This window comes from Crocodylus porosus, unplaced genomic scaffold (assembly GCF_001723895.1).
Source record: "Crocodylus porosus isolate Cpor-Errol unplaced genomic scaffold, CroPor_comp1, whole genome shotgun sequence".
NCBI lineage: Eukaryota > Metazoa > Chordata > Crocodylia > Crocodylidae > Crocodylus > Crocodylus porosus.
Window position 1 is genome coordinate 119,994,428 of NW_017728931.1, and position 18,126 is coordinate 120,012,553.

At 42.5% G+C, this 18,126-nt stretch overlaps 1 protein-coding gene across 1 annotated transcript in view; it reads left to right on the plus strand.

Moving 5' to 3' along the window:
* The first annotated feature begins 4,857 nt into the window (after positions 1–4,857).
* The window catches only part of LAMB1 (laminin subunit beta 1), a 65,121-nt gene continuing 51,852 nt past the window's right edge, over positions 4,858–18,126 (plus strand). The window contains exons 1-9 of the mRNA XM_019543540.1: positions 4,858–5,030; positions 8,215–8,288; positions 11,237–11,425; positions 11,526–11,589; positions 12,780–12,982; positions 15,400–15,520; positions 15,714–15,902; positions 16,259–16,438; positions 16,862–16,974. Of these exons, the coding sequence (XP_019399085.1) occupies positions 4,877–5,030; positions 8,215–8,288; positions 11,237–11,425; positions 11,526–11,589; positions 12,780–12,982; positions 15,400–15,520; positions 15,714–15,902; positions 16,259–16,438; positions 16,862–16,974 (1,287 nt within the window). The 5' untranslated portion in view covers positions 4,858–4,876. The remainder of the gene's footprint in view (positions 5,031–8,214; positions 8,289–11,236; positions 11,426–11,525; positions 11,590–12,779; positions 12,983–15,399; positions 15,521–15,713; positions 15,903–16,258; positions 16,439–16,861; positions 16,975–18,126) is intronic.

Here is an 18,126-nt window from a genome sequence, read left to right on the forward strand (position 1 = left end):
GGGAGCCCGGGGGAGCGTTTCCCCACCCCGGCCGGGAGCGCGCGGGAGGTTTCCCGTTGGTTTCCGCTGGGTTTGGCGCCGCAGCCGCAGCCCGGCGCTGTCGTTGCGGGAGGGCTGTGGGGCCGGGCGGGGCCCCGGGACGCAGGAGCCGCCTCTGCTCGCAGCCCCGCACGCGCCCAGCGCTGGCAAGAGCCGCCGGGCACCCACCCCGTGTCTTGACGGGCCTGAGCAGCTCCGCACCCAGTTCATGCCTAACCCTAGTTCGCGCCAGTAACGGGGTGTCCCTCTGCCTGCCTTCGTGAAGGGCTGGATGTGGTGGAGGCTCTCGAGCCTGTCAGTGACTGCTTGTGGTTTTGTCTTGGCTGGTTTTTTTAAAGAGCTGATGATGAAAACTTGTCTAACTTTGTCCCAGCTACACAGTAGGTCCAACAAAAGATATTGCCCTGAGAAATCCTTGCCTCTTATGGAAAAGTCTTGGTAGCAGCCCCTGATCTCCCCTTTCCTGGGTGACGGCCTTAACTACCAGGGTACAGGGTCTGACTCCCATTCTTTCTCTCTCTGGCCCAATAAATCTTGAATTTTCTTCTGGCCAGTGCACAGCTTTCATTGGAGGATGCAGGGTACCCCACCCCCAAGTTCAGAATAGCTTTTTAGCCTGTTTGTTAGGACCCTTTCCTGGAAGGTGGGAGATGTGGGTTTGAGCTCCCTCAGGCAGAGATTGGAATTACACCCAGGCAGTCATATCCAAGGATCTGACTTTTCTCTGTTTAAAAACTGCAAATTCTCTGATTTAAAAAAACGTGCAAATTGTCTGATTAAAACCCCCAAAATCTGTGATTAAAATGAAACACTACTAATATATAGATACAGATAGATATAACTTGAACACAATGTTTTATTGATACATTTACAATTTTAATGCAATTTGGAAGCCTACCAGTACCTCAATCACTATAATAAAATAAATTTTAAATTCCTATACATTTTGGCATTTGATTTTGGGGGGGTTTTTAGCATGGAAACCCAGAGCTCTCCCTCTCCCCTTCACTCACCAGGTTACGGGTCCAGCTGCAGCTGTCCTCTCAACTGCTTTGTGGCACTGAGCAGCCCTGATAGATACGCCTGTGCCCTGCCCCTGTCATTGCCCCTCACTCCCAAGTCACAGTCCCCAAGTCCTCCTGATGCCTCTCGCTCCCCACCCACAGTCCCCTGCTCCCCAACCCTGCTGGGGGGGCCCCCAGTTACCAGGGCTATGGGACCGGGGACCCAGGTCTGCAGCCCCCTGCCCCCCGCAGCAGCACCCGAACCCCAGCTGCCAACTGCAAGAAGCTGCAGCTGCTGCAGCCCCCGTGGGGAGTACAGCACGGAGCCTGGAGCCCAGCTTCCTCTCCCCAGTGAGGCACAGCCAGAGCAGAGCCCATGGAGGGGCCACAGATGCAGGCTGCCCACTGCGGGCTCAGGACTCCCTGCCCTACTGCCCTCCCACTGGCACCTCGGCAGCTCAGCAGGCTGGACATGGCAGAGCGGGGCAAGGCAGAGAAACTCAGTGCCACTGCCACTAGCCCCATGCTGTCATGGCAAGTGCCCAACTGACAGTAACAGGGGGCACAGCCCCACACCACTACCCCCGCTGCTGCCAGGTGGGCAGGGGGCACCTCTCCATGGCAGCGTGACAGCAGCTTGTGACGGCAGCACCAAACATCCCCGCCCCGCTCTGCCCTGCCACGCTGAGTCCTGCTCACTGGGCCATGGAAGCCCAACTCGCTTCCTCCTTCATTATGGGGGCCTCAATTTCCCCCTACCCCCAGGCCCAGACTTATCTGTGGGAGCTGCTGTCCAGGCTACTTGGCAGCCACGTGTACATGTACATGTGCACAAGCACAGGGCACCCTGCCTGACTACCTTCCTCCTGCTCCCCACAGCCCTCTGGAACTCTGCCAGACTGGAAGGGGAAACCCACCTTAACCCACACTTTTCTCTTTTAAAGGAGGAAATCCAGGTTTTTCTCCTTAAAATGAGAAAATCTGGGTTTTACCACTTTTTTCCATCACAAACAGAAAACACAGATCCCTGGTCATAACCCTGGCTGTGATTTAAAAGTAGAAAGAGCCCTGATCAGGTCTTTGTATGAAAGAGTACAGGGGATCATTTGGGGCTATAGACAGAAATATCTCCCAGAAAGTCCTGAGTGAGGTATCTGAGAGAGAACATTCAGGACTCACCCCTGCCCTCAGTCTGTCTTGTTTGGTTGAGCACAGCTGCAGGCTGAGCTTACTAACATAGGTGTAGCTCCCTGAATTTTTGGCTCAAAATATTTAAATGCAAGAAGTTGTAGTTTATATATAAAGTGTGACCATTTTAGAAATAATATGCTAGAATTCAAGTAGACCTTTGTTTTTATTCCTGTAATTAAACATTCAGAGGCAAATGTGTCCATGATTGTTTCAGCACCAAAAAAGGTGCAGTGTTACTCTGTTAGACTGCGGATTTGGAAGGGTGCTGAGTGCTCTGACCTCTGCCTGGCAAGAATGAGATTTAAACATCCTTTGTGCTTTGCAAGAGTGGACTCTAGGGTAATCTGTTCTGCTTCAGCTGAAATAACTGACATTTATTATAAGGGGGGAAGGATCGGATCCTTCTTTTGGAACCATATTCTGCAATTCTGGAAGATTCTTGGGCTCGTGTTTTAAATGGGAAGATAATGAGCATAACCAGGAGTCACGATGACACAGACATTACTATTCCATGATTCCAGAGTCTGGTTTGGGTAGGCTTCCTCCTGGCAGGACTCCTAGGCTAGCGACAGAAATTACACATAAACCAGTATAAGTGATCAGAAACTGGTTCAAATCTGTAACACAGAGACATTCAGTGCACATAAGCCACTTTCAAAATGGCTAAAACCAATTTAAGATTAAAAAACCTGGATGGATGTAGTATCAGACGTAACTGGTTTAGGTTAAATCGGTTTATTGAACTTTGTCCCACATCCCCTCCAGATTCAAGTTAACTCACAGTCCCCCAGGACCCCAGGATGCTTCACACCTCCCCGCCCACAGGTTGGGTGGGCTAGCCTTGGCCCAAGCGGTCTGCTCCAGATGAGCAGGGAGGTGTGCTCTAGCACCCCCCAGCTTCTGGCCTGGGTCACTGCAGGCATGTGGCTGCATTTCTGGAATCAAAAGAGAATGTCTGTTCATTTACTTATCTGTTCAATCTACGTACTTTAGACTAACCAGCAAAGATTGAATTGATTCAGCCTCAGGCTTTTTGACTGTCTGTACTTAGCCCTAGAGGGTACATGGAACAGAAGCCCCATGAGTTAGGGACACCCAGGAATAAGGGTGCACTTCAATATCACTTACTAGAGCAACATGTCTAATGCTCCAAATCATGGCTGTTAAAGTATACTTTTTATTAAGGGCAGAATGAATATATGGCCTCCACTCTGCTAACACCGCTTCCCTTGATTATCCTTGTCGATTTCTTTTGGCATACACCCTATGCTTTCCTGGGGATGCCCATCATGCTTGGAAGGAGTTCTCTGGAAAAGCTGACAAAGTGCCACATTGTTCTCCTCAAACCCACCTGAACTACAGTGCCTATTTGACATTTGACATAATTCATAGCTGGTGTGCTGGAGCTGCCACTGACTGCACTGTTCATAGATCTCTTGTCACTACCTCATGTTCATCCTCCTCTGTTGTATCTACCTATTGTCTCTTGTCTTAAAATGAGAATCCCCACCCTCTTTTGGGCAAGACCTGTCTCTTTGTTATATTTGTACAATGCTAAACACAAATGGGTCCTGGCACGTTAGGTACCTCTGAAGTACACATATAGTATTATTAGTAATAATAGCTGATATGTTACTGTTGTTCTATTTGGGAGGGCTATTCACTAAGGCCCCCATTTTCAAATTGGGGCAGGCCAGATTGGCTCTTCTTAATCACCTGTTAGTCAGTCTTCTGTGGGGGGACCACCATGAGGTGCATGTCCAAATTGGGGTGGTAGGCTTTAAAGTTTTTGTACTGAAGGATGAAATTTCTTCCTTGCCAAAAGGACCCATACTAAAACTGTAATGGGACCTGAGGCCTATGGACCTTGCCCAGGCTAATTAAAATGGAGAGAATTTCGCCTCCCATTATTAGAAGCAAACACTGTGTTGTTCAGTGTTTGGGCCTGTGGTTTTAGGGATGTCAGCACAGTCCATTTACTAGTATTTTGTATATATCAATATTTATATTTGAGTTGTGCTAGGATGTCAGTATTACAAAGGATATTGCCTGACTTTGGTTTAAATAAAAACATACTTCCAGTAACACTTACATGTTATTGAATGCCTGTCGTAATTTCCCTCTTGTCCTTCAATTTACATCAATTCATCAGAGTAAATATACTTCCTTTCATTTTTAAAGTAAAAAAAAAATTATTTTGATTCATTCTGCACTGGGTAAAAAGCTGAATATAATATTAATGTGTTGATCTAAAGTACTAAAACTGTTGTTGTTTAGATCAGTGTTTCTCAGCCCGTGGGCTGTGACTCAAAAGTGGGTCACAAGAATATATGAAAGGGTTGTGAACAAACTTTAAAAATGGATTCTCCTTTAAAGGAGAAAAATGTGGGAAACTGCAGCTTTTCCCTTGCAGGCTGGCAGGGTTCCAGTCTGCAAGGAGCTGCTTGGGGCTCCATATGCCCAACACACCCACTCCCTGCCCTACACACTGGGAGGCTAGGGTCTGGGGGTGGGGGGCAGCAGGTTGGGAGTAAGGGGCACTGGATTAGGACTAGCCATCAATGTTTACAATGGGTCCTGGTACAAAAAAGGTTGAGAACCACTGGTTTAGATAAAATAATTGATGCTGGATTAACAAACGAATGGTCTGCATGTTGCAGGAGGACAAAAAGTGTTTCACGTGTGACTCCCGTGATCCCTTCCATGACACTCTCAACACTGATAGTCATCGCATTGAAAATGTGGTCACAACGTTTGCTCCAAACCGCCTGAAGCTTTGGTGGCAGTCAGAAAATGGTATGCAGTTCATCTAGGAATCATTTCCAATTATCATAATGGATTATCCTTGATTGATTTAAGGGTTCCTCTGTGTGTAGTATTCTCCAAAGCAGCCATGTCTGCCTAGTAATTACTGCTGCACAAAACTTTAGTCCCTTGAGCATGTCTGAGTAAAATTAGATTAATTTCAAGTGATTCTTTTTATTTTAGCAGAGTTATGGACTTTAGATGAGTATTGGTAAAAGCTATCAAATCCTTTTTTAGACAAACTGCTTCCAAGCTTTTCAGTAATAAAAATCTTTGTAAACTAGGTCTAACAGAGTAGAATCACACTGTTGTTTTTAGAGAAAGGGGGTGTGGATGATGCTCCAACTTTTTTAATTGGGCAGACAGATGAGAAGGATCTGGCAGCTGCTTCAGTGCATGCTGGGAACTGGACAGATGTAGCATCCATTTATTCTCTCCCCTTCTGGAGGAACCAAGAATCAGGGCTGTTTGTTCCTGTCCCACTGCTTCTACTCCCTTACATTCACAAGACTGTATTCATCTTACAAAGAACAAAAATGAGCTCTGAAACAAAGCAGACAGAAAGCCATGTGCTCTTTTGTTCCTTGTAAAATTCTTTTCCAGAATTTGTCAGTCACTTTTACTTTTATGGTTGTGCTCTTGGTCTGCCTAAATATGGAACATAAAGAGGCTGTACTTCCTCTAGATGACTTAGTCTGCTCTAAAGTTTGTAAGATGCACTTTTTAAATGAGAATAGTGGCTAACAGGCTAACATGTTTGCCTGTTACTGTAAGCTCAGTAACCTGATGATGTTTTGCAAAACTGTCTACTGAGGAAATGTTTACATTTAAATCCTTTTTAACAAGTTAGATTAATTCAGCTATCTGTTTCTAGTGTTTCTAGTTTAGCATTCCAAATAACTCATGTTTTTTGCAATAGACTTGGCAAGCCAGCAGGCAAAAAAGTTTTAGCTCATAAGGTCATGCAAATGTCCCTCAACAATAAACAACACACAATGCTTTCTGTCCACTTCCTATTTTCCTGCACTTAGGCATAAAGCAGCGGAGATCATCGTGCTATATTCTGAACAAAACTGTAAAAATTTGGAAGTGGTGTATTATTCTTAGAGGGCTTTTTAGTCTTTTCCCCTTCCTTGACATTGTTTTATTTAAATGTTACTCACTGCAATATAATCAGTATCCAGCTGTTTCAAGAGATCTTTTCGCATGCATCAAATAGTTTTTGGAACTGATTGCTTTTTGTTTCTGGCAATGGTCCAAAACCTTTACTACACATAGTTATATAACACAGCTTGAAAAATGCTCTCTTACTTGTCCCTTGTAAGTGGACAACTTTGGTGAATAAGGAGACTTGAATAAGTAGTTTCTGAAAAAAAAATGAAGCTTTAATTTTAGAACATTTCTACCCCTGAAGGTTGCAAAAAGAACTACAATAGAGCTGGGCCTATAGGCTTCCTAATTGTCTGTTTTTGTTTGCATCTGCTCCAAGTTAACTTGTCAAGATTAAGTGGCTGAGTGAAATCAGCAAGATTTTTGTTTGGCAGTAGCATAACTGAGATGTGACAGCCTGGGCAGCACCCTTGGGTGCTGTCTTTGTGACTGGGGGCACAAAGAGAGCCAGTGATGCCATGGTGGCTGACTGCGCTGCTGCAATTGGCATTGCAGAAGCCAGCACTGCTCTGTGTGTTTGCAGCTGTCCCGGATGCAGACATGCCCTGCTACATCTCCAGTGCTCAGTTTCGTTCCTGATATTTGCCCTAAGGGACAAAACTGACCTGCATCATGTCAGTGGCTCGCTACCAATCAGAAGACTAGATGCTGGCCAGAGTTTGGTCACAGAGTTATACCTGATTGAGGAGGATCTAATAAAAAGAGATTATAAAGAGATTGGAATGACACCCTCGTCGTTTTCAGGCTCTGGAGTGGGGCAAGAGAGAGAGATTGAGGGTCTTGCAATTGTAAGAAAAACCCCACTAGACAGTAACTGATAGAAGAGGTGGAGCCTTTTGCAGGGGCTACCATTTAAGTGTTGCCAGCAACTAAAGATGAGTGCAGGGCTTCTGCCTGTCCCTTTCCAGCCCCAAGCCCTCCCTTGTATCATCTTTTGTTTAGCAACTTTAGCTCATTTATACATTCTAAAATAAAAACAGTGTTCCCCAAACTTCTGATACCTGGGCACCCTTTTTCCAGATTAAAATTGGCAGCACGTTTTACTCACCTGTCCGCAGCTCCATATCTGGGTTGGGGGCCCCATCCGGTCCATGGGCCATCTTGCCCATTTTTCACAGCATGCTTCACACTCTCTGTGGCACATCCTTTGGGAATCACTGGGTAAAAGTAATGTAGTTTCATGTTCTTCTACATGGGGACAAGAGGAAAATCACTCTGCACTTTGCAAATGGCAGCAAGTGAAATGGACATCCCTACATGTGAAACTAGAATAGATGCATACTGGGCAAAGAACATGCACTACAGAGAACCTACTGTATATACCCACTGGGTACTGAGCCAGTGGATCCCTGCTGTGTATAAGTGTTCATTCCTATACTGTTTCCAAACTGTTTCACAAACTCACATTCCTAGGCAGAGAACCATTTGTGTGGTGCCAGAATTCTTCTGATCGAGTTCTCAGAGGTTATAACTCCTAGTAGGAAGAATCGTGATTTATTTCCATTGAATAAAGTCCTTGTGCACATGGGGAAGGAAGTGTCAGCCAGGGTTTCAACCTTGTAAAATTGCAAAGATTCCCTTTTTTTTTTTAGGTCTCTGCAGAAGGCTTGATCCCAGATGAGTTATGCACATTGTGTATGACTTTGGATGAGACCCTTAATTTCCCTGTGCCTCAGGTTCCCATTTATAAAGCATAGCAAATTGTACCACAAATACTGGGCAAAAGTTAAATGCACTAAACACCATAAGACCAAGCGCACTTACAGCACTTCATAAATGCAACAGGCAACCCTGCATTGCATTACATTTAGAAAATTGTCAAATACTGTGTCTTCAGCATCCCCACAGCAAATCCCTGATGTTTGTTATAACGCTAATCTGATTGGCAAGGAAAAAGGGTCTTTATCCTAACACAGTGAAGAGCTCTTTAGAAAATATTTGAGTTAAATCTTAAGTGACAAATGCTCTTATTTACTGTGCAGCTTCCTTTTTCTGTTTTCTGTAGGTTTGGAAAACGTAACTCTTCAGCTCAATCTGGAGGCTGAATTCCATTTCACTCATCTCATCATGACCTTCAAGGTGAGGAATCCATAGCATTCTCACAAATCACAAACCAGAGCACTGTGTAATCTAATGTTTGTCATGGATGGTAGTTGCAGTCTTAACTGGCTGTGTACCTCCTGGCTTATACCTATGAAGATACTTATATAGGTCAAATATGTAATGTCCCAGATTTGAAGAAGCAGGCCTTAATATGTGCAATTAAAATGCTAATAATTTTGGAATGTAGGGGAGATTGAATTTATAAGAATATTAGCTTCAGTTATAACTGACTCTTCCAGTATGCACAGATAAATTCTGCTTTGGGTGAAGCCCAAACTTTTGTAAAATGTAAGATTAAAGCCCTCTTATTGCTTGTTTGAGCTTTGTAACAAAAATGGAAGAAATGGCCTGACTCTTAGAAGGGCTGACCACACCTCTATTCCTCTTGAACTCAAATAGTAGGGATGTTTTGCAAATTATTTTTTGACGTTGAGATTGTGGAAAGCAGCAGAAAGAGTAGCTGGGAAAATCTGCTTATGTGGTTGTTTTTATTGTGTGTGCTTTACAAAATGATTATTAAAATCAAATTATATCAGCAAGGTCTTTCTTTAAAATTGGCTTTAGTATTTCTTTTCACTTGGCAAGTGAAGACATTTCCAGGAAGAAAGAACATCTGTATACAAAGTGCCTTTGTTTCTTTTCAAGCAGATGTCTTGGAAACACAGATTATGTACCATATGTCTTAAAGTACGTGGAGGCGTTAGCAGCAACTTCTTAGTTCACATTTTGCTGATACTTATATTTATTGTAGGACTAAAATCCTAGTTCTTTTCCATGTAAATGATGTTATTCAGGCTCCAGATTTTACATATTAGGTTTTAGGATAGCTGTATTTTTGGTAGTACAGTACATTGGCAATGTGTAGGGGATACACACAGGTGCACCTGCACCCCCTGAGATTGGCTGCTGCCAGTGTGTGTGTGTATAACTTGTCAACTGTCGTTACATGTATATTCATATTTCTAAACTGGATGTGGAAGGTGCAGGACTGGACTTGGGCATGTGGAAACAGGACAGCTAGAGGGGGTGACCTGCAGGTAACCATACCAGGCTGAAAGGAGTTGTAGACTGTGAAAGGATTTCAAGAACAGTGTGGCAGTGCAGGGATCCATGGGCTGTAAACTGTTAGTTGAAGCATTGTCTTTGTCCTGTACTTTTACTCAGTACAGTGAATTCCCTGGTTCCCCCAGACTGGAGCTCCTAGGGGATATAGTAATATACAGTACACAGTAATAAAACTTGAATAGCTCATCACATACATAAATATTAGCATTGATCTATGGACCCAGGAGTTTTAGGAGGAGGCATCTAGTCTTGACCTGAAGGCATCAGGAGGTAGGAATTCACTATTTTCATTTACTTATTCAAAACCCTGTGGAATTCCCTTTCATCTGCAAAAACACCAAAACCTAAACCAAGACTTAACTTTGACCATAGACCTTTTCGTGGATAAATGCTTCATTCATTGTATACATTTCCAGTGCCACATAGATATGTGTTGGTAAAATATCACCATTTTTGACAGCACCATTGAATGAGGTTGGAATTAAGGTATAATGGGTGAATATAAGTGGCAGGGATTAATATGTGCATTAAAAGAAAGTCCATAGTAAAAATGAAAGCCTATACGCTGCATAGTGATGGATGTGGGTAATACTTTGAGTGAGAAGCACTTGACACCACTCAGGGAGATGCATGTTACTTTGAGTGATGGCATTATTCAGTTTGTTCTGGTGGGATTTGCACTTGACCAGCCATAAGTCTTAAATTGCTAGATTTTTGTTTGGTATGACACAAGTCTGTAACTTGGATGTCAGTTTTAGGTATGAGGCACCAATAGACTTTGCTTGTAGCTGTAACAGTAGTGCTCTTATCTGGCCTTTTTAGGATCTTCTGTAAATATATAACACTTCGGTGAACCTTGTCCTTACTGCAAGCCATATATTAAATCCATGTTTGAATTTTAAATTTCATTTAATGTTTTAAGTGACTATAATTCCAGATTAGCCAGGATTTTAAAGATGGGATTGAGTTAAGAATCTTATTTATCCCAATAGCTAATTCTTCTTGTAATTGCTATAATACTTGTAGGCAAGTAGAAAAGCCATCCACCTTAGATAAATATCTAATTCCAGAGTTTGGTCAAAGCCAGCTAAAACAATAATTGGAAGTGGAGCGTATTTGTACAGAATGAAGATGAATTTCATACTTGGGGATAAAACAATTTTTAGTTCAACCAACAGGATAATAAATAAGGTACAAAGGAAGATAGTACAGACAGATATCAGAGGAAAAGGTGGAAAGTCTTTTTACACTTCTCCATGCAAGAAGAAACTTAGCAAGGCTCTCAGAGAACAATGTTAAGAAGGGAAAAAAACTATAACTGGATACCCACCGTCCTTCTCATCCTTCCCCTGTGTGACAGGAAATGAGGGGCCCATTAGGTTTTCCTGTGGGTCTGGACTGAATGAAGAACAGATGAAGAAATAAGTAATGAGGGAATGTGTTTTCTTCACTGAAGAAAAGAAACTCAAAAAATGTTCTAAAAAATGTTACTCTCACATTGATTTTGAATAAGACTCTAGAATCTTACCAGCTGTATATTTAAAGACATGTTTTAAATTTGTTGCATTACTTGCTTGTTTAATTATCCATTGTTAAATATTATTTTAAAGAAATTCCCTGGTTTGTGTCTGATTCAAAAGAAGGCTTGGCCATATTCGGTTTCCAAAGCCTGTCCTGTAGTAGTAATAGTAGCACAAACAGGAGGAAAAAAAGAAAAAAGGGTAAAATTAAAAATATTTGGGGTAAAGATAGGGCTGGAGTTTAAATCCTGGCACACTGGTTGTTTGTTCTAATTGAGTGATGGAGATAATCCAAGTAACGCTTACATATCATCTGATTCATTCTTCTCCTTCTTTCAGGCATTCCGCCCAGCTGCAATGCTTATAGAAAGATCATCTGATTTTGGAAAAACCTGGCAAGTATATAGATACTTTGCATATGATTGTGAGAATTCGTTTCCTGGAGTTTCAACTGGACCCATGAAGAAAGTAGACGATATCATTTGTGATTCCCGATATTCTGACATTGAGCCTTCAACTGAGGGAGAGGTTGGAGGGTTTTTTATATATACGATAAAGACTTTTTCTTTGAAAATTCAAGCTTCCTTAATTTAAAGGCTGATTCTTTAATTTTCCGTTCTTCCTTTAGGTCATATTTCGTGTTTTAGATCCCGCTTTTAGAATTGAAGACCCATATAGTCCAAGGATTCAGAGTACGTGCAGTTACCTTACATTTCCATGTTAACAAATGTTTTAATTAATTTTTAACAATCAAAATGATCATCCTTGCTCAGTGACATGTCCTGCAACAAGAGCACCACACTTATGGAACTGTTCTCTCTCCATGAGCTTTAATGGGGGTCCACATAGGGATAAAAACCAGTGTCTCTAACTCCCAATAATTTTATCATGAGTTATATTTGGTGGTTTTCTTAAAGCCTCAGCTGCTGAGTCATAGGATTATGGTGGAATCTTGGCTTTTGTCAAAAAAAAACCAAACAAGTTTCTAACACTCTCTGTTGTAGATGAAAGCTTAAAAATATGACCCACTGAAAGCGTAACAACAAAAATACAATGGGAACTGTAAAATTATTACTTTTAAACTTAACATATTTTTGCCATGCTTATGATTTCAGGAATATGACTCATTATTCTTGAACATTTGGGTTTAACATTATTATTTAATATACTATTAAAGATCTGCCTGACACCTGATTGCAGGATTATCTCTCGAGACATTCAAATTAATGTAGTGGTCATTTAGAGTCAGTGGGATGAAGGAATGCAAGTACACAATATACAAGTGTATTGCTATATGAAATTATAAAGTGTGAAAGAAACTTGCTAGGTGCTTTGCATCTGTAAAGGCTGCAGGTTAATCCCTTAGTTTGAATTTTAATATCCATTTTCTCTCAAAACTTGCATTAATTTCTGTCAGTATAAAGCTGGATCAAAGAGCAAAGGAAAACAAGTGAAGTAAAAGCCTGTCTGCTACATTGGTCAAATGTTTCTGTTTGATCAAAGCTTGCAAAGAGAAATGAGAAGGAATATCTTATTGTATAAGTGTGAGTAGACTGTTTTACCACTCCCAAACATGAGAGAAAAATGGGTTTTAATAATATTGATCAATATGTAAACAAAAGGTCAAGTTAATTTATATTAATGTTTGTTACCTTCCTGGGAGATCTTTCTGTTAAAAAATAACACTTTCTTATTTGGTCTGTGTTGGGATACTGGTTTCTGTCATCCAGGTAGAACTAAGCATATGCTTTGTTTATGTGGGCATATAAGGAAGTTTGTATCCTAAATATTTTTCCAGTTCCCAGCTCAAGTTGCTCCAAGCATGCAGCTGTCTTGGTTTCTTTCAATTCAAGGAGATGTTTGTTTGTATTTTTCCCTGCAGACCTATTAAAGATCACAAATTTAAGAATCAAATTCACCAAGTTGCACACTTTGGGAGACAACCTTTTGGATTCTAGAATGGAAATCAAAGAGAAGTACTACTATGCCATTTATGACATGGTGGTTCGTGGGAACTGTTTCTGTTATGGACATGCCAGTGAGTGTGCACCAGTTGAAGGTTTTAGCGAAGAAGTGGAAGGAATGGTAAATACTTGGACTTTTTCACAGCAAAACCATGTTGGAGCCCCTTGTACCTGACCCTGCTCCATTTGATCCTGCTGAGTAGTGACATTAAGGCAGGAGCAGAGAAAATATGGCCCACAGGCCGGGTTTGGCTCTCCAGGCAATTCCATCCAGTCTACAGATACCCACCAATTGTATCCCACTCAGCCCCCACACCTCGCTCCTACCCTGCTTCCTGGTGGGGCTGCTTCTGACACTGCTGCAGGCACTGGGGGACCTGTTAGGCTTCCCTGGCTTCCAGTGGCTCCTCCTCATCTCCCAGCTGCAGCACTTGCTCCAGCCAACAGGTAGAGAAACGGTGGCAGGGAGCTTGGGGCTGGGACTAGCGGGAGCTCAGACCTGTGTCCAGGTGGCAGTGAGAGTGCAGAGCTCAGGTGGGCAGTATGCAGGTGGGAGTGTGTGTGTGTGTGTGTGTGTGCGTGTGTGTGTGGACCCCCCCCACAGTGCAATAGTAGGTGGCGGACACTTGCGATCCGCACAAGTGCTGCTACCTAACTGTGTGGCTCTAGCTAGAGCTACACATGGCAGCAAGGAGCACAGCCTGCACGACTCTCCCGTATTGCACAGGGTTCCCTGTGACACATGTGCAGCTCCCAGCACTCAGGCGCCACCAGGGGAATCCCCACACGATGGAGCCAGTGGCCTTCTCTACTGCCTGCCGCCATGGAAGCCGGGGGTGGAGCTCCCCACCACTTCTGGCAGACTCCTGGCAGCTGCATATGGTGGGGAAGGCAGCTGGCTCCATCATGCAGGGCTTCCCCTGGTGGCACGCGAGTGCTGCAAGCTGCATGTATGCCGCAGAGAGCCCACCGTGATAAAGGTGGGCCAGGCAGGCTGCATTCCTTGCCACCATGTACAGCTCTGGCCGGAGCTGCATCTGGCTAGGCAGCAGCACCTATATGGGCCATGAGTGCCCCAAGGGCCCTGCCCGCTGCTCCTGATGCCACTGGCAGGAGCTGTGCACCATGGGGGGAGTGTATTGGGGGTCCCCACAGCTTCCCTCACACCCCACAAACCCCACACCCTGCTTCCACAACCCCGCCACACATACACACACCCTGCAATGTACTCTACACCCATTCACAAACCCCACATGCACCCACACCCCCCACACCCCATCATACACACACTCCCACCTCCAACCACACCCCACACACAAAATAGAAGAGTAAGACTTTATTTTTGACCTATTATGCAGTTATCGCTATATATGCTACACAAACTCAAGGAATGACAAAAACATTTTTGTAATAAAATTAAAATATGTTATAGTAGATGTTTGACTTTTAGTATATGCTTTGGGTTTTTTTCTGGTTCAGGTGGCAACCCCCTCCAAAATGAGTACTTCCAGGGCCAGGGGAGGGACTTCTAGTGGAAAAGGTCAGGTGCTAGGAGTGGGACTTCTGGTCCCACAATGGCACCTGGGGGCTGGGCCCCTGTCAAGGGGCGGAGCTACCCTCGCAGCCCTTAACAGATCATGTCAACGCATTAAGTGGCCCCCCCAGCCAAATAATTGCCCACCCCTGCAGTAAGGTGTGAAGCCAGATGGCCCACCAGTGGTAGAAGTTGGCCCTTTATTTGGCTTCATATAAAATGATACTTACCTTTTAAAATGTATTATGTTGGTCAATCATGAATAGTGAAGAACAGTTTTAGATTACTTTAATGTCCCATTTTCTTTCTAATTACATTAAAGACCTGATTAAATTAACAGGCAATGACTTGAAATGGATATAAAAACGAATATTTTTAATGAAACCTTGCACTAACTTATACATGTTGTAAGAACCTTGCACTTCTTTATACCTCCAGTATTTCTATAAATACTGAGGTCTGAGCCATGGTTTTGATAGCTATATAATTATGACTTGTATGGGTTTCTCCCCACTTTCACCAAAGCATCTTTGATAGACACTGCAGATGGGAAGATACCAAACTAGATGAATCAGTGTTTTGGTAACTTAATTTTATGTTGTTAGCTAGTAGACAAGTAATGATTTGGCCCTGATGAGTTTCTGAGGTCATGTTAAATCAAACTGTGTGTCACTTATTCTTTCTGGTAGATATTTACTCATCCAAATAATTCCATTGAAGAAGATGGGTCTCCTTTTGTGCAAGTGAATTTTCATTGACTTGAACTAGGGGCTCACAGTCTGGCCTTTTGTGTACAGGATTGTGTCCTCCTTTAGGGGCATTCATTATCCAGTACATGTCAATAAAAGTCTGTTGAATATACATTGGACATTCTGCAAGTGGGTGGAACATAATGACTTATATTTCCATTCAAGTGAATTCTCTGGATTGTGTTGGGTATTCCCCACATCCCTTCATTGTCTATAACTAAATATATTGCATTTGTTTTCCTTTTCTTGCAATAGGTCCATGGGCACTGCATGTGCAGGCATAATACCAAAGGACTAAACTGTGAACAGTGTTTGGATTTCTACCATGATTTACCATGGAAACCAGCTGAAGGCCGCAATAGTAATGCATGTAAAAGTAAGTTTAATTAACTAGAAATACTGAATCGTGTTACATTTAGAGTTTGATGCATTTTTACATAGGTGGCTTATGGGCTTTTTGGTTGTTATAGAATAATGTCTTTCCAGTTCATTTAAGAATAATGTTACATTGAAAACATATTTCTTCACTAGATCTAGGTTGTTGCTTCCATTTTTGTTTTGAATCTCAGGGTGCAATTGCAATGGACACGCAACCCAGTGCCATTTTGATATGGCTGTATACATCACAACTGGAAATACCAGTGGTGGAGTGTGTGATGACTGCCAACATAACACAATGGGACACAACTGTGAGCAATGCAAACCTTTTTACTTCCAGCATCCAGAGAGAAATATACGGGACCCAAACATCTGCGAGCGTAAGTGCAACACCATCCCTCTGAATGCTAGAGCCCACTGTGTCTATACTTTGACCACCAAGGCATTCAGTTAAAGTATTCAGAAGCAGCAGCTCCTGTATCCTTCTGTCGTGTTCCTCTCCTTCCAGTCACTGAGTGATCTTGAACAAAGGTTCTTCTTCAGGAGATCTGGGCTAAACTTGTTCTGTTCTTTTTTGTGTGTTTAAAATGCTGGATATGGAAACTATTCAGTCACCTTATGTTCAGAATAATAATAACTAGCTCCTACATGGTGAATGAACAATAGCAATCCAGTCTAGGCGTTGGCTGTTTCTTTTGGTGTAATTAGTAAGACATATGCATTGCTTCCATTTTAGCTTGTACTTGTGATCCAGCGGGTTCTCAAAATGGTGGAATATGTGATCGTTATACTGACTTTTCTGCTGGCCTTATTGCTGGACAGTGCCGCTGTAAATTTTTTGTGGAAGGGGAACGATGTGATATCTGCAAAGAGGGATTTTATGGATTAAGTTCAGATAACCCAACTGGATGTCTATGTAAGTAGAAATCCTATGAAATAGCAACATACCAGTGTTCATATGCATGTGATCAAAAGTGCTTCATGAAAGAGTTAGGTGCAGAGGAAGAATCTCTTGTATTCACCGTGGATTGGGTGAAGAGGGAAGAATGTGACCTGAAGATGTCATGTGACTGGGATTCCCCCCTCTTCCCTCAGAAGTTATTTATCTTTAGTATTAAATTCAGTTGAAACATTTAAAGTATCTTTTTTCATTTATTTTGATTTAAGCCTTTAATTTAAGGAAGTTTCGCTAGGAGGAACATTGGCAAAAAAAGTTCATAGTAGATCTATTGACTGGGAAGTGAAAGAAAGCCTTATTGTAAATATTTGTATTAAATAACTTGTAAAATATAACTAAAATCCAGTGTTCCAATGTATTTAATTGTATTTCTCAATAAAGCTTGTGCATGTAATCCTTTGGGGACACTTCCTGGAGGGAATCCTTGTGATTCAGAGACAGGAAACTGCTACTGTAAGCGACTAGTAACAGGAAAGCACTGTGACCAATGTTTGGTAAGTAGTTTGGCTATAAAAATAGATTTATAATAGACTTCCCTGAAAGAGGCAGAGTGGAGAGGGAGATGGTGTCAGGGATTTGTGACTGACTAATAATAGCCATGTGGAAATAGGTACTTCTAAATGTAAAGTGATGTTGAACATGTTTTAAAATGAGTTGGAAAGTAAGCCAGAAAGGGAGTGAAAAATATTGGAAGACCAAAACAATCAGCCTCATTTTGTGGGGATCGAAGTTGGAGCAGACTATGCAGTTTTCTTCTTACAAGGAACTTCTGGGACAAAGTCTAATATGTAGAGATCTGACAGTTGGCATTGCCTGCAAATTAGTCAGGTAGCTCTGGGATATTCAACACTTGCATAACTCACTAACTGTAGTCTCCAATCTTTACTTGGTTATAAAACTTAGACTGAAGAAATGTTATGTGAGGCAGATCTCTAAGATGTGAAAGGCTCAGGTTGAAGCACTCCTGTTGAAAACTAGCAACCATATAATCAGACGGGCTGTTCCAGCTTTGGGGGCATGGGCCCCATACAGGTGCATTCATGCATTTGAGTTATTTGACAGTAAACCCTGTGGAAAATCTGAGCATGTCAACTGTTTCTCTTGAGAACATGCTGTAGAATAACAAGAACAAAACTGTGCACTAGCAGCATTTCCCACAGACAGAGCACATTAAGCCAGTGCTCTGTTAATCCCCACCTACAATTTCCAGGTGGAGGTAAAGTTATCAGCTTGAACTAGTTAAGTATCCAGGTCCCAAGCCAATGAAAATGCCCCTTTTCTGGTGCCACACAGCCCTGATTGTGAACTGGAAACCTTTCAAGTCAAAGAAAGGGTGGTGGCTAGAACGGCACTTTCTGTCAAGGACACTCAGCTTGGACCTAGCTCCTGCCTGTACCCTGCTTCTGCAAGGGCCTAGATTTGTTAACTTCCAGGCATGATGCAGACTACACTGCTGCTGGCTTTGGGGAAACAAGCAGGCCAACAGCATATTGGTTATGTTGCAATGATGGCATTAGAAAAGGGTTGGTGTAATAATTGTGTGTTCAGTTTCTGTGTCTATGATTCACTTGCATTATTTTGTAGCGTTTAAAAATAAAAAACCAGGGATATGCTTAGGATGTGGGTAGGCTCTGTTAAATCAACAC